Below are 16,721 nucleotides of genomic sequence, written 5' to 3'. Positions count from 1 at the left end.
TTGCCGGTTAGAACGAATGAGAAGCCTTTTGTGACAAACTAGAAGCAGATATGAATTCTCTTCTCCCCATATTTCCAAATGACAGACCCTATAACTTTTCATAAAAATGCTAATAGGGATTATAGAGAGAGCCTGCAGCCCTTTCCCTCATCTGAAAGAGGCCATTATCTGGAGATTTAGTTGACATTAGTGCTGATATGCCTCCCTTCTCTTCTCTCCCACAAGGTGAGGGATTTAATGCGTTTTAGCAGCGTTCAGTGGAGGTTTCTCGTCCCAGGATGGTGGTCTTTATGCAGCGAGGTTGGTGATTGGCATGTTGAATCATGAATGTGTGTGTGTGTGTGTTGAGAGCTAGGCGGAGGAAACTGAACCCCCCGCCGCCGTCACATTGCATTACCGACTCAGTGGCATGGTATCATCACATCAAATTAGTCTTAATGAACACAAGCGAGTCGACTGAGGAGAGAGATAATCAAACTTTTATTAAATGACTTAATCTTCTGTACATGCATAATGTCGTGAGAGAGAGCAAGAAAGAGAGAGAGAGAGATGGGTTTGTGTGGTGTCTGTCTGCGACGGGGATGATGAAACATGTGAATGTACGTGGAAGCAGAGCTTTCTATCAACTACTGCAACCTACTGATGATTTGCCGCGGTGGAATAACATGATCTAAACACAGAAAGTTAAAAGCCTCTACCAGAAAATCCTGTTCCCTTGAGTAAACAAAAGAGATGCATTTCAAATAGTATGTTCCTTCAGTTCATTTGGTTATCATACAAAAAAAAAAATGAAATGCACTGTAGCTCACTCCACACATCTTAGATGCCATAAACAGAGCAGATAAACACCTATCAAGTATCGCAAAGACATTAAACTTGTAAACCAATTACAGAACTTAAAAAAAAAGAAAAAGAAAAAAAGATTCCACATATATAAACTAGGCGTGGGTTTCACCCTAAGAACAAGTGTAATACTCAGATGTTAACATTGAAATGCGCAAAGCATATAATTCATATAAAGTCTCATCATTTTTAATTTGATATTTAAAAATGCAGGTTTGCAGATGACTGGGATTCAAATATAACAAGCAATGATTAGAGGGAAGTAAACCTGGCACTTATAGTTATCAACAAAGCACCAGGCTTTAACTACCTTTTCTTTTCAAAAGAACACCTCACATGTTTTGCACGGCACTGAGCCCACTTTGGCTGATGGTACTGTCGCAGTATTTACATTGAATTTGGTCCAAGAGTTCGTCGACAGAAGCTTCAAGTTCACTGATGAAACTTCACTCGGACACAAATCAAACATTGTAACACTGGAGATCTTATCTTTTTTTTTTTTTTTTTTTTTTTTTTTTTTTTTTTTTTTTTTTTTTTTACTGGGGTGACTGCTGAGTGCACAAAAGTTTTTTCAACCTCTAAACAGGTTTTAAAAACACTTTGTGTGTGTTGTTTGTGCAGCACATACATTCATTTTCCTTTTTTTTGTTTTTGCTTTTTAAGACCATATCAAAAAATCCTGCCCAAAACAAAAATCTAAATGGCCTATATACAATAAATTTACATTAAATATGTATACGATGACAGACAATCCCCGGGACATGAGACCGTTAGCCCCTAGTTCGCTCAGCTTTCACAACACATGTGATAAATCCTCATTAAAGGCTGTGATGCTCTGAACTCAAACTAGTTTACAGTTTTCACCCCTCTAACACAGAAAGAGACAGAATCACACGGATTAGAGGCCGTGATGCTGGACGTGACCCGGGGCAGGACGTCAGGAGAAACATCGTGGGCAGGAAGGCTGCGATGTTCTACCTCGTCAGCTGACCCACCACTTTCAGCAGAGTCTTGTTCTCCTGTTTGAGTTGCTCGTTCTCATCTTCGATGTCATCCAGGTCCTAGGGGGCAAAAACAAAAAAAAAAGAACAGACAGCTCTGGGGTTAGAACTTTCTGGACACATCAGGACGCGTGAATACTCACAACCCTGCCTCTATACCTTTGAGTACCCGATCAGGTAGGATTGTACTTCTACTTGCTGCCAGGTTTACAAATTAGACATTAACAGCTCCAATTAGTTGCAAAATGAGAAAGGTTCTCGGTTGCCACGGCGCCATCTCATCAAAGTGACACTGCTGAGAAAGAGCTCAACTGCACTGAGAGGTATTTGAAAAGTCAAACTAAGGAGGTCACGAGTTTCTACACACCACGTCGTCTCCGCTGCAGAAGAAGAATGATGGAAGGACTAGTTTAGGATCAAAACGCTCGTGTTTAAAAGGTGCTAGATACAGAATATCTGTGGCCTTGACACGGCTCTCAAAATGGAGACGTTGACAGCAGATAGAGAAGCTCGGATCACAACACACACAGGAAGACATTACCACATTATATACTTACTTTGCAAATAGGTGTTTGCAGCTTTATTAACGCACTGAATTTCAACTTAAGCACCTTTAAAGAGGCTAAAATCAATATTTTTGTAATAACAATGTGACAATATAAAAGAGGAGGCTCTTATGATGAACCTACAAAGAATTTTCACCTGAATTTGCTGCTCCCCTCGGCTTAACGGAGCTTTAAAACAAGTTTCAGCTCATTGTTTGGCTATCCAGCTCGCCCCTTTAATGTTTTGGTTCATTCGCATTTTGTATTTGGCAAAAAAAAGACCTACCAAGCACCAAACAGCAAAAAGACAGAAGCAGCAGAGCATTTAGCGGCTAAAGAGCCAGATGTTTTCCTCAGGAGTCGAAAACAGTGGACTTACATTCATCAGGTGGCCAGAAACGCCACCTAAAAAGAATAATAGCGTCGCTCCGTATCTGCTTGATGGTGTGAAATAAGATTGGAGATCCCATCGGCTTGGAGCGCACGGATGTCTGTGCTTACAGGGATGTGAGCTCTCAGACGGGATTTCTCTCTTCAAAGCGGATATCATGAGGGAGATAAAAGTTCACTGGTTGAGCTTAATCTTTTCTTTCTCTCCCGAATGAACTTCTTCTACAGTCACCGGGGGTTCAATCTTCCTCTGCGCAGTGGCGGCAGACTGGTTCAGCTGTTATCTCCTGCTTTCCCATCAGGCCTTGCAGGGAGCCTCTCTCGGGGACGTTTCTGATGGCTATCACCAAGTTGACCGTCCTTACATGAAAGGCCTTCTCTTATGACCAGCTTCCTGTCCATGTGATGCTATCGGCGGGATGCATCCTGCAATATTGCACTCTGAGCGGAGAGTTCATAAAGAATGGATGGTCGACGCTGATGGCACCATGAACTACCGCTATCTGCCCCGTGTAGTGGTCTGACCGACAAAATATACTGGACTCGTGATTTAAGAGCTCAAACATGCACATAAAGTTTTGCTGCTGGGCACCATTTGCAGATTGATGGTGTCTCATTGCAAAGTATATATGTTTCATTTTGCGCCAAGAACACAGTGGGCAGAATGGCAGGGAGAAAAATAAAAACTAAATGTTCAGACAGCAGAGTTACAAATCCTGACTGACGAGGTGCAGAGGCATTCCTCAAAAACTTCAGGCAAGGAGAGAAACCTTATTTAGGATTTAATATCCCAGTCTGTCATCTTTCAAACGTTATTCGAAGATGGCATGATTCGAAGCAGAGACCGCTCAATGCTGCCGTGTTCACTAGAAAGTCTGAGTTCGGTTACCACCAATTCTCGGAAGACAATCAATTTGTGCAAATACAAGCGCTGATCTTTGTGAAATGGACAGTTTTTGCAATGAGGCTCATTTGCATAAAGAAGGGCCAATTTTGCAGCAAATGTTACCTTATTTAAATGTGTTCAAAAAGAACATGTTTGGCGGCCGCAAAAGCCCCGCAATCTTTTCGAGAATTCCCCCCTCAGCGTTTGCTGCGTATAGTGTTTCATGGCGATTAAGGTGTCAAGATAATAACCAAGCAACAGTGTAGAGCTTTATCTCTTGTTTAGATTTGATTGGCTCTACAGGGGAGAGCTAAGAACATCTTTTCTCTGAACATTTGAGACATTAAAAGTCTTTGAGATCCATCCCCTCCCCGCCACGGTTCCCTTCAGAGATGCCAAAAAAAACAGAGATGCCTTTTACCACCTGCCTCTCTGACCCAGAAACACGGGAGAGAGAGAGTGTGAGTTGAGGAGAAATTGTTGACAGTGTGGCCTGGGAGGGAGATAAAGGTTCAGAGGGTTCGGGGAGGTTTCACTCCGGCGGTTGAATATAAAGAGACATCAGCTTACATGAGTATTGCCCGACCTTTAAACCCTGACCGCATTCTGAGCAGGTAACAGGACCTGGACCAGTGAGGCCAAACCAGACTTAAAAACGCACATGACCCCTGCTAGTGGGTTCACGTCAGTGTGAAACGCTCCCATTGTGACGGATGCAAGAACTCTCAAAAGAACTTCTGACTGCATCTTCTTAACTGATTCTCCCGACTTCGGACTTGGGAGTTATCTTCTCAAGAAAGACTTTTAAGAAGAGCCACGATGCTCATGCGTCTTGAGGTGGGAGTCGGCGCTGAGTGGACGGTCTCTGCTAACGTCTGCTGGGATTCACAGCTACTCTCTGAGCCAATCATTGCAAACGCCGTCCTGCGCGGCTCGACGCTCAGACCCTCCGGGAATAACCGCCCAGGCCGCAATTGCGTAACGTAAAATGAGTTATGTAAGAAGCATGAAACAGGTTTAAGTCAAACCAGGGCCCTGTTCTTTGTACGTAGATGGATTGAGACCGTCCTCCTGAGAAAAATGGCAGCATCAGTCGTTTCAGCTCGCGCCTCAATACAACATGTGTTTTAGAAACAATGAAAGCTAGCGACCAAAGCAGGAAGTCAAGTGACGCAATTAAGCTGGAGGTGGAGGATAAGTCAACAAAACATTGGAGTTTAACGCGGGAGAACACCGTTTGTTTTCCTGTAGATAAATTTAGGGGACTTGTTGGATGATAAGTGATTAAACTGGAGTTTTCAGTTCATCAAAGCTTGTTTAAAATTCAACTGGAGCCGAGTCAAAGCGACAAGTCCTTAAGCCAAAAACCTGCAAAAGTGCGAGGGCAAGTTTATTCACAGTAAGCGGGACTATGACCAACATTTGTTACAGTCAATTTCAGATAGAAATGACGGCTGGCAGGCAGCTGTTAAATAAAGCCATTTGTTTGATTGTAATCTATTTCTTACACCAGAGGCAGATTGATTGGTTAAAGATGGCGAAGTTGTACTTTGGTGATCATTTGGTTCGGCTTATGGCTCGACTTCACTGAGAGTGAAATGACGCAGTAATTGTGAGGTTAAGATTCACTTTGAAAGATTTAATTGGAGGGTTTTTGAACCACTGTTACCACTTGCCCGGGAGTAAATCAAAAGAAAGTAGAAAGAAAACTGCTGAAAGTTGAAGATTGTGGTGTTTCCAGCTGCCACTTCACAATGTCTTACTTATTGATCTCTTTCTTTTATCCTGCATTCAACAAAACGATCCGTACCAACCCTCTGGGACGAGGCCAACAATGGTGTTTGTCCAAAGTGACTGAAAATACCCTAAGATTCAAGCTGACAAAAAGTCCTAAAAAGTCTTTCTCAGTTAGCTTGAGACATACAATCACGTCTGAAATCCTTACCCACCAGGCAGTAAATGTGTTTTTGGTCAATAATTCATTAATGTCACGTGCAAAATTGAGCAAGTTTTGAGGCTCAAATGTCATCAAACAACTGGTGAGTTTTTTGTAAATGCAAATTGCACATACCAAACCTCTAGGTAAGATATTTGCTGTCGTCTTGTAAGAAGTGTATACGTCTAAAAATAGGTCAAATCCTAATGGACTGCAAGAAAAATCATTGTAGAAAAACACACAGCTATGATGATTTACAGCCCACGCAAGCCACCCACACATGAAAAGACAAAGGAATGCTCAAAATATCACGTAGGCTGGACTCACTCTGTTCAGCAAGTCAATCTCCTCCCTCAGCTTCCCGATGAGGTCGTCTTTGTCCTCGTGGGCTTTCAGCAACCGGTCGTTCTCCTGGCGCTCTCTGGCCAGCTCCTGAAAACACCCAGACACACAAATTAGCAACATGATTGCATGAATTATAGGGCAGGAAATTTGGATTTATGCCTATACACATTGCTAAGGGACTAAAAACTGTAATTACTTCAGTTTTAATTGGAAATGCTTATTGTCAGATCCAAAACATTAGCACTGAAGCATTGCTCCCTGGAAGGAAAAACTCTAAATCACTTTTTTTAAAAAGGACTCAAAGGGCAAATGCCCTAATGAAATAATGAAAGGAGTTCAAATGTGTGGGAAGTTTACCAGACTGTTGTGGTGAAGAGGAAGAGGAGAATGAAAGCAAAGCTCACAATTTACCTGACAATCTTTGTTCTAACCAGGCGGCAACCTCCAGTTCTGACAAGTGAAAGGGTCTTACACTTGCTTTCTATCTAATGCCCATCAGGGAGCGACTCCTCTGGTTGTAAAAACAAGTCTTATTGTATAGAAGTCTATGATAAAATGACCCTACTTCTCACTTGATTTATTCCCTCAGTAAACATTGTAAACATGAGTTTATGGTCTCAATCTCTAGTTTCAAGTCTTCTTCAATACAGCGTGATGTTCATTTAGTAAATGATGGTCCTCTTTAGAGTCAAATAGACCATGAAGCAGGGTATGCTTTAGGGCGGAGCTGCTAGAGTCATACCAAGGCCTCACTCCTCCGCAGTACAAATATGGAAACTTTAGTTCACTGGATGCAAAACAACACTACTCAATTTTAGGGCTAAAAGCTCGCCTTTACAGAGAAGGGCAAGACGTTATGAAGCATACAAGTGGGGATAACAATGCACACTTTGGCACAGTGTTTCCTGAGAGGCATCCATTCATTCATAGTGTTGCACTCTGTTTTGCAGATTAAAAAGTGATGGAAGTAGTTGTGGAAAGACTTTTAAAAAGAGAGTCAAATGGTCAATTTCTGAAAGTGAAACAGCTCTTAGGGTTAAATTAAAAGTCTAAATTCTAAAGTTGTTTGATTCATACAAAAGCTTTAACGAGTTGCTGCTCCATCGTGTTGTGAGGACCCAGATGAAGTGTTTGGCCTTCTGATTAAGATGCCCTCTTCAACGCTTGACTATGGAGTTACATCCCACTAGGAAGAACAGAATATCCTGTAGGCCAGTGGTTCTCAAATGGGGGTACGTGAAGGCACTCCAGGGGGTACGTGAGATTTAAAGAATTTAAATTTAAATTTAAAATTAGCATCCATTCAAAAATCCTTTAAAAATAGTTATTTAATAAATATTCAATAAAATAAAAGTGTAAGTTCATAAATGACAACCTTTGTTGCAACAATGCAATCTTCAGTGTTCTTTTTTCCAACCAAAAATGCTTTGCGCTGGTTAGGGGGTACTTGGCTGAAAAAGTATTTCACAGGGGGCACATCACTGAAAAAAGGTTGAGAACCACTGCTGTAGGGATTAAACATTGTATCCCATCTGGCCTGGGGAAAGCCTTGGAATTCCTCAGGAGGAGCTACAGGAAGTAGCTGCAAAATGTTTTTATTAAAAAGTTTTATTCAAGGTGATTTATTGTGAAGTTTGGTTTGGAGGCAGCAATTCCCTTAATCCGAGAGAATAGTATCCTAAGGGAGACAATAACAGTAACATTAACCTTACTACTGTCCGGCAGTATAAAGCCTTGGATGTGCCAAACCTACAACTACAAACATCTGTATTCAACATTTGAGAACATTCAGACATGTGTATTAATCTGTTGCCACGTTAAGCTTGCTTTAAACTTCTTTATTGAAAGAACGTTTAAAGCTTAAATTAAAAAGGAGTTCAAACTTTTGTGGCATGACAGTTTGAATCAAATACATCATTTCCCATTTCAACATATTCGTCAAAACAAGCAATCTGTCATAATCAACATAACAGATTGTCGGTGAACAATGCATCAATAGTTCCTTTTTTATACAGTGCTTTTGTGTTTATTCAAATGTTTCTTGGTTAACAGCCAGTGTGTTGCTGTCCGCCTCCCGCATCAGCGACAGTTAGATAAATGGATATTGTTCCTAATAGAGAAAGAGAGCGAGAGTCTTTGAACTCTATAAACAGAGGTGTTTTAACAAGCTCACAACTTGAAACCGCTGCTTGTGCTTATGACTGAAATGAAGGTAACACCAGGTTTTCCACTTCCCAGAAAAGCATGAAAAATCGTTTCCATAGAAACCAATCAGGCAGGTACAGTAGAAGGTGCAAAGCATTAATGTAGCCGACATTAACATGCTCGCCGATGAAACTCTATTCATCCTGGTTTTCAAAAGATACTATAGATAACTGCAGCTTTGTAGCAAGCAAGTCTCAATTAGCTCCATTGAAGAACATGTATTTCTGTTATATTTATACATATATACATTCATTAAGAACAAACATACTGTATATCTCTGTACTGTGAGTGTTTTAGGTGTTATTTGTTGCAGTTGCAGGCTAGAGTCAGAGATTTACCTGCAAGAAGTCTCCTATGAATGGAACTTTGACATACACACCTCCGCTAGTAGAAACAGTGCACAAAAATGTGTGAAATGGGATTTTGTAAGTGCTTCTAGTCATTCAACTGAGAGAAATACCTCACGTTGAAGTCACTGAGGTCAAAGCGGTGCTTACTTTAGAAACCTTTTTTCCCGAAAGCCGCCCAAGTGACATTTGATTCCGAGTTGAGTTTTCTACAGTGGCAGCGGGGAAGGGTTGAGTGTCTGATAGGAACGGCGTAGGAGTAAAAGACATATCTGCACTGTAAAAGGTCATCGCTTCAACAACACGGAGGAGGATTTCTGCCGGTGCCGAGCTGAAAAGTTCCAGCCATTAAGTCAGAACACAGCGGGCCGCTCAAAGGACTCAAAGTGCAAATTTATCTGAAGAAAGTGCCGGTGATAGATGCTTTCAGACGGCCAAAAGAGTTAGGTATGGACACTTCCAAAACTCAGGGAGCATTGAAAAAATGATTAGGATTTTGTGATGTTTTCTCTATGATTTTACATTTCCATGGTGGTTGGGTTCGATTTAGATCTGGTAACATACAGAGGGAAAAGCAACTGAAACTTCCTCTGATTTGCTCTAACGCGTTTTCAAGGGTGTGACTGACACCCTGATGGTCGAATAGTTTACGCACTGGAAGAGGAATCGTTGCCACAGGAAAACACATTAGAAGAATAAATCCTCTATGTTTTGGTTCAGGGCGGGTCAGTGGCTACCACCGAGGACAGTGTGGTCATGTCCTTAGAGTATTCAGGGGTTTTACAAACATTAAGAGGGGTTAACAATCTATAATTACTATAATATAATTTATTTTAGGTTGATTCTGATATTCTTTGCATCTTATATTCATAAATCTGACTTTTTTAGGGATCTCTTTGTATAAAATATGTATACAATTTATAGAAATGTTTTTTTATCAATATTTAAAAAAATCAAAGAAATATGAATTAAATCTGTTCACACAGTTACTGTATATTCCTGACACTGTGAAGATGGCTTTAAAACTGCTTTTAGATCATAGTGTAAGTGAATATATACAATGTAAAAAAAATATTTGAGAAACTTTGGCGACTTTGGCAACATAATGTCAGTATTCTTTTTAATCCATGTGTGGCCCTGTTTCTGGAGGGATCTCAATGTCGCTATGTTTTTCCTTACATGACTGGTTGACACAATAAATAAACATTGTATTTAAACAGATAAAGAAATGAAAAAGTGAGAACTATACTGAGATAAGAAACAAACATAATCTAAAAGTGAACATCATTTAGTTATTTTACCATCGCGGTCTAAGTATAAAAGAAGTGGTCGTAGTTGTTGTGACATCACAACCCTTGGTTTGTGGACTGCCGTTAAAGACTCAAATTCTGCATTTTACTAAATAAACATCACGCTGTATTGGAGAAGACTAGAAACTAGCGATTAAGACCATAAACTCATGTTTACAATGTTTACTGAGGTAATAAGTCAAGTGAGAAGTATGGTCATTTTCTCATAGACTTCTATACAATCTGACTTCTTTTTGCAACCAGAGGAGTCGCCCCCTGATGGCCATTAGAAAGAATGCAAGTGTGAGGCACTTCAGCATTAGCTTCACTTGTTAGAACCAGAGATTGCCACCTGGTTTCTAGGCCGATGGTAACCTTTATGAAGCACACTCATAGTAGACAACAAACTAATGTGAGCTATACAATGATAGGTGCTCTACTAAAGGAATAGTCTGTGGGAAAATACACTGATTCACTGTCTTGCCAAGAGTAAGATGAGAAGATTGATACAAGAAAATGTCAAACTATTCCTTCAAAACACTATTTAACTAGCTTGTGGAGTATTGATTAGTATTAGTAGTGACTCCAACCAAGCAGTAATATGTAGTGACAGGGTTTGAAGACGTACCTTCTCCAGCTCCTCCATCCTTTTCTCCAAACTCCCCATCACTGCAGCTCCTTCATCTCTGCAGTGACGGTTGTGTCGTTGTCTGCTGTTCCCACCCACCTCTTCCTCAGATCCTGTAGAGCTGAAACAAACACACAAAAGCATATATAAAATACCGAATACAACTCTAACACTAAAGACTCTAACACTGCATGAACGAGAAGGATGGGTAGAGGTACATTTTATGTGCAAATTTTCACTATTTGAATTATCAGATACTGTATTCACCCTGAGGCTGCTTGCAGGTATGAATCATACCCACATTATTAAACTTCAATGGGATGACACATCCATCATCAAAAGAGCAGGTGGGAATATCTTCTGCGTGCTTGCCCTTTCAATTAGCCGTGCATTATTAACAACCCCTCCGCCTTTCATTCCATTAATGGAGGAAAAAAAGTCTGTGGAGGTTTTTTCAACTTTGGTGCAAAAAGGATTCTGATTAGGAAACAATCTACATATTACAACTTCAAATAGGCTCAAGAATGGCAGTGGAAACATGTGTGTCACTGTTCTTAAGCTGGTGAGGAAAAAAAGGGGTTTTGCATGCAGCTCGAGCAAAAACAATAACCTTATCTCCTCTTCACCTTCTCGCTACTTACAGACACATTCTAGGGCAGCTGGGGAAGAATATTCAGGTGCAGTTTTGTTTTCTTACTGACCTCATTTCAATAATTATTGACGTGGAAACTTGGAATGAGTTGCTGGCTCTGTACCCCTCCATTCCCCGACTACAACAACTCCCGTTCCCCGGCAGGAACAGATTGTGCCAGGTTTACAAAAATCTCCCCGGGAATCAAATTATTCTGGGTTCGTCTGTAGGCTTCACTGAATTGTCTGAAGAGGGCTGTCTGCATATTTCTACAGCTGAAACAGACAGGGAAGCCTCTGGCAAGACAACGTACAAATATAACTCCTTTGTACCATCTGCAGTCCTTTCAGGATCTGCCAAATATCATGTTTCCATTATTCGACTACTTTACAAAGTACTTATACCTCTGAGATTGGAAAGGCAGTAATTGGCAATATTTAAGGAAATTGTAACACATGGAAAAAATATATTTTTTCTATGTGGCGTCCTTACTGGATATATGTGTAAAGATTGACAGGAAACATGGGGTTAAATAGCAAGGTATGAAATGTTACACTGGTCCTAGAGATGTCACAATATCAGATTACCACGACACTATATTATTACATGAATTCACTATATTGATATTATATAGATAGAAGAGGTGCTGGAATATTTACATGATGTTATAATACATGTATTCTTAACATGATTCTCTTCTCAATGGTTGGAACTGGGAATAATGTGACTACCGTGCAGCACAAAGAGTTAAGCAAAATATGTATCAGATGACAGTTGGTGGGTTGTTTGTCAAATCTGATCAAATCATACCCACACAGTCCTGATAAAGCAGTTTAGCATATAAAAAACAACAACTAATTGTTTCTTATTCCACCATGTACATTTAATTTGATAGAAATATAGTTAAGAGATGAAGAAGTTTTCAGGGGCTTCAAAGGCTCATTCTCTGCTCAGGACATCATTGCTCCACTACATTTTTTACATAACAACATAAAAAAAATTGTTGTTTGCTGCCATATATATGCTCTAAATGTCTAACAGAGAAAATTTAAATAAAAAACAACAAATCAATTGATGACTTATGGAAATATTTACTAATAAGACAGTGTGCGACAAATTTGCCCTGCGCTGCCACAAAACACTGAATTGTATTTTGTAGAAATGATGCACAGCTTCATTATTCATCTAAAGTTAATTCTAACAGAAAGCCAACCATCACTTTTGATCAAGACCGAGTCCTCTAAAACGCTCTCCTTGGTGCTCTCCTACTCCAAGATAAATTGCATTTCATTTGTCTCTCTCATTGTTGGCTCTTTAAGGCTTCTCTTCCTTTTATCGCCACTAACACACATGCAAAAAGCTTGTGCGAATACATTACAAAGCGTGACAGCGAACACGTCCCCTCACCATGAGGCCGAAAAAAAAAAGCCCTTACATAAAACAATGACATGCACTGTGTGTCTACATCCATGCATGTCATCTTGTTTCAAGAGATATCTCCCTGGTTGCACCCACACACACACACACACACACACACACACACACACACACACACACACACACACACACACACACTCAAGGTGCTCAGCGGGTGTCGAAGCTAAGCTTAAACATCCATGGCCTCGATACTAAATATCACACCGTGGCCCATTAGCCCCCTGCAGCTCCAGGTCTGGGGGAGGGAGAGGCTGAGCCAATCACGCCCTCTCGGGGAGCCTCAGCAGGTGGGAAGGAGAGAGAGCGCAGACAGGAGAGCCTCCAACAGTCACAGGTATTGGTACTTGCAAACTCAAGTGCCAAAAACTACACTGGAAACCCACAACACACAGTACTCACCCATCTGATTAACGCCCCGCCTCACCCTGATTCATGCCATTCCCCCCAAATAGCAAAATAACATCGAGACATTCAGAGTCCATTTTTTAAGGTGCAAAGATAGAAGATTGGCAGCGTTTTGATTGCCTCTCAACGGCTCTCGACATGGCGATGCATGAGCCGGCAGCTCTTAGCTAACCTCACTCACTACAAACTATGGTACAAAAACAATGTTTTGTGCTATATTAATGCTCTGAATGTCATATTTTTCTCCTTTAAAGTAATCAGCAATATCTTCCTGTCCCTTTGCACAAAATTAACATATTTCACGGGTGGGGGTGATCAGTGCAAGTCACACCTTTATTTTTATCTCAGTGGCTGCTGAGATTTCAATCTTTCTAAATAAACCCTGGTGTGTTTTGGTTTTGAATGCTCCAATCTCACAGGCCCCCTGAACTATCCAAGATGAGCTGCTATTGGGTTCATAGTTATATTTATTGATTTGAGAGGTATCGGAGGGTTCAGACACAGGAAAAAAACAACTGTGTAACAAATAAGGCTGGACAATAAATCTAATTTTATCTAAATCACATTATGGCCTACTGCAATTTCCAAATCACAGGAGGCGCATTATTTGATAAAGGTGGAATGTGTGTCAAAATACCATTTTTAATTAAATATTCTTGTGCTGCAGTCATATTTTACAGACTGAAGAAAACATATTTTAGATCCAGGCTAAAAGCACAACATAATCAATGATGAGAATAATGATGCAAAAATGATCATTCTCTCCAATATCGCAATTGCAATATTAGTTTAAATAATCGCAATTAAATACTTTTTCATAAGCTAATGACTTCTATCAGACAAGTTGAACTGCACAACAGGCAGATAATATTAATACTAGATATTTTAATCTGATATCATCATATAACATCTAAGCATTTTGTGCCTGGGCTGCATAATAGCAGACTTTTCAACATTACGAAGTGAGTATTTGTGGAGAACAGGACCAAACTGTGCAGCAGATGAATGTCTTGAATCTACAGAGAGAAAAGATGAGGTGACTGAGATAGGAGAGGTTGGACAGAAAGTGAGTAAATTAGAGGGAGACACGTATCTATAAAGTTGCTGCCCGGCCCACCTGGCGGGTTATCTGTTGCAGAACTCCGGAGTGTCCAAGTGTAGCCAGGCCAGCTGATGGGAGCAGCCGCCATAATTACATGGCCAGATTGAATGTCAGCTGGTGAACTTGGCTGTTGGGGTTGGCCACAACTTCCCAATTTGGTTGCAAATAAAGCGAAAATAAACACACACCGGACACACACACAGATGTTCTCAAAGGACTTCACCACTCGTAGTGTTGAATGTGTGGTACAGGCTGCACTTGTGAGGAATAATCTGGTCAATAAATGCATTTTTCTTCAAGAGTTTTCTCCATCAGCAATTCAGAGATACACAATTTGACTAGTATTTTATAAATATTGTAATATAATGGAAACAGATGAAAGAACTTTTGTTTTGACCACAATGTCTTTGCTCTCAAAAAAAATAGACTAGAAATTGTATGAAATAGAAGAAAAAGTATCTATCTTTTGTTTTTTTTGGAGGGTTGTTGGAAAAGAAATAGAAAAAGTTTGAAAGCCCCTCATCAAATGCAATCTTGCACAGCAATCTCGACCGAAATGAACCACACATTTTAAAAAGCTTTTCAAAGCAAATGATTTTTACTTTCAAACATGCCCTGCCAGAAAGGGCAGTGAAGTGCCATCAGCAGTCCTCTTTCTTGAGCCATAAAAGCATGAAAAAAAGAGCAGTATTGAAGGAGAAAAAAAAACTGGCCTTCACCAGGAAAAAAAAAAAAAAAAAGGCCTTCGGATCATTTCAGAGGGAATGTGCTCTCGTTATTAATGACTCAAACTGCTGTTTCTCATCCCAGCCTCTGTCCCTTCTCTTGACACATTGCTATCGATGCTGAGGCAGATAAACTCCCCTCTTAGTGTCAAGATAATAAAACGAAGTCTCACCTCTTGTGGCGGCCGCTCCCAGATCTGGGGGTTTCCTAAAACAAAAAGGAAAGAATCCGGTCAGTCCACAAACAACAACTCTAGAAACTGGTCAGTCCAATTTCAGAAAAGCAGCAGATATCAGAATGAGTTTTTAAGGTATCATTTGATGTGTTCGGCTGCCTTGGGTGGTGTTGGTTCACCAAAAAGAAACAAAAAAACACACATCTACAAGATAAGAGAAATTTATCAGGAGCAACATTTATTAAAAAAGCCTTAAGGTTGTGTATGAGCGTCTTTCCAATCGCAGCCGCTGAGCTGATATATTAGATGAGCTTTGTTCCATTTAATAGTTCAACAGGAGCTCTGTAGCCCCAAGAAGTGGAAGGCAATTTTGTTTTTCCAACATGGAAGATGGCGCATGTTTATCTTCTTCCCCCCCCTTATTGTATGATCTAAAGGTTGTTTAGATCTATCCAGCAGTGATGCTCTAATAAAACCGCCTTCGGTAAAAATAGCATTTGCCCTCAATAAAAATGAGGTGTGTTAGATGAATGCGCATCTCCTCCTTCCTAAGGTCTTGTGCAGTGAAGGGTCCCAGGTTTGATGGAGGAGCCTTGGCTCTGCTGCAAATCTATCAGTCACAACTTCGGCTTTAGCGTGGTGAGAGGGGGGGGAACGTTGTGCCCGACTCTAAGCATGCACCAGCCTCTCCGTCTCGGTGACACGTCTTCCATTTACCTGCAGATGAAATCCCGAACCCTCATCACCTTCCTTGACTGGAGCCTGGATAGATTTACTAAGATGGAGGACAGTGAGAGGGCAGTCTGCTGCAGAGGCAGGTCAGACGCTAAATAATACATGATCTGCGCACAAGACCTGGTTCAAGAAACACCTGGATTTAAGGGCGCCTTTGATGAAATTTGTTCTAGAAACTGACATTTTCTAGGATTTGGTGTAATCCAACAGCTGGAGCCAGTTGTGTGGCTGTTCAACCTTTTGTCCAAAATCCTTTATCAGGAATTCAGTCGAAGGCGGACAGATGGTGCTGCTCTTCATGTGTACTAAGCTGGTGTTGGTATGTTAGAAAAGAAGAACCAGGCTGTGCATATTGGGGTTAAATATTACATTTTTTTTGGACTCATTTGAGAAGTTGCAATAATGATAACACATTTATGAAAAGATCTCTGTTGATCCACTCTGCGTTTCAGTACTACCTCGCCCTCCTTCACAGAGAAAATATTTAGATGAGGCTGTACCAAATCAGTCATCTAAAGACAAGGCAGAAAAAGAGGCAGACAGAGTATCTTTCTGTTGAGATGTGATGCACACAGCAGCTGTAAACCTCCAAAAGAGCCTCTAGTCAATACTGATCACAGTGTAGGAATAGAAAATGCTGTCTATATGTAAATGTGTGTTTACTCTCTTGCCCAGACAGTCTAGCGTAACTTGAATAAACCAACAGGATTATTTGAATATACAATTGACCTGGAAACCGAGTCTGCTGGTCAGGAACACAGTCAGCTTCTATGTAGGGGTAGGAAACAAATGTTTGGTTTCACAAGAAACGTTAATAAAAGTCTGTTCTGTAAGATCCGGCGTGAGCAAGCTTCATATTCAAAGTCCGTTGGTTTACTGACGAGGGTCAGTGGACTAGATTGGTTATTTTTCTGAGGTGAAAAAGGGGTTTAAATATGAGTCAAAACAACAATGAGAAGGAAGGTCACGCCGGTCAGCAGACATATCAATCCTCATTTGCACACAGTCAAAACAAAAGAGCAAAAATGATGAAAAAGTATTTTAAAGTATACTCTAAAGCTAAAGCTTTTTTTAACTAGTAACTAATACCAAGGC

The 16,721-nt window shown here is 40.6% G+C and overlaps 1 protein-coding gene across 1 annotated transcript in view; it reads right to left on the bottom strand.

The window, feature by feature from the left end:
- Nucleotides 1–1,347: 1,347 nt before the first annotated feature.
- pawr (PRKC, apoptosis, WT1, regulator) overlaps nucleotides 1,348–16,721 on the bottom strand; it is a 63,830-nt gene continuing 48,456 nt past the window's right edge. The window contains exons 4-7 of the mRNA XM_054624569.1: nucleotides 14,889–14,923; nucleotides 10,416–10,536; nucleotides 5,929–6,033; nucleotides 1,348–1,904 (exon numbers count right to left, since the gene is read on the bottom strand). Coding sequence (XP_054480544.1) covers nucleotides 1,818–1,904; nucleotides 5,929–6,033; nucleotides 10,416–10,536; nucleotides 14,889–14,923 — 348 coding nt within the window. The 3' untranslated portion in view covers nucleotides 1,348–1,817. The remainder of the gene's footprint in view (nucleotides 1,905–5,928; nucleotides 6,034–10,415; nucleotides 10,537–14,888; nucleotides 14,924–16,721) is intronic.

The sequence above is a fragment of the Anoplopoma fimbria genome, chromosome 23 (genome assembly GCF_027596085.1).
Source record: "Anoplopoma fimbria isolate UVic2021 breed Golden Eagle Sablefish chromosome 23, Afim_UVic_2022, whole genome shotgun sequence".
Classification (NCBI taxonomy): domain Eukaryota; kingdom Metazoa; phylum Chordata; class Actinopteri; order Perciformes; family Anoplopomatidae; genus Anoplopoma; species Anoplopoma fimbria.
Note: the sequence above shows the minus strand (reverse complement) of the source record. Positions and strands in the feature narration are given on the sequence as shown.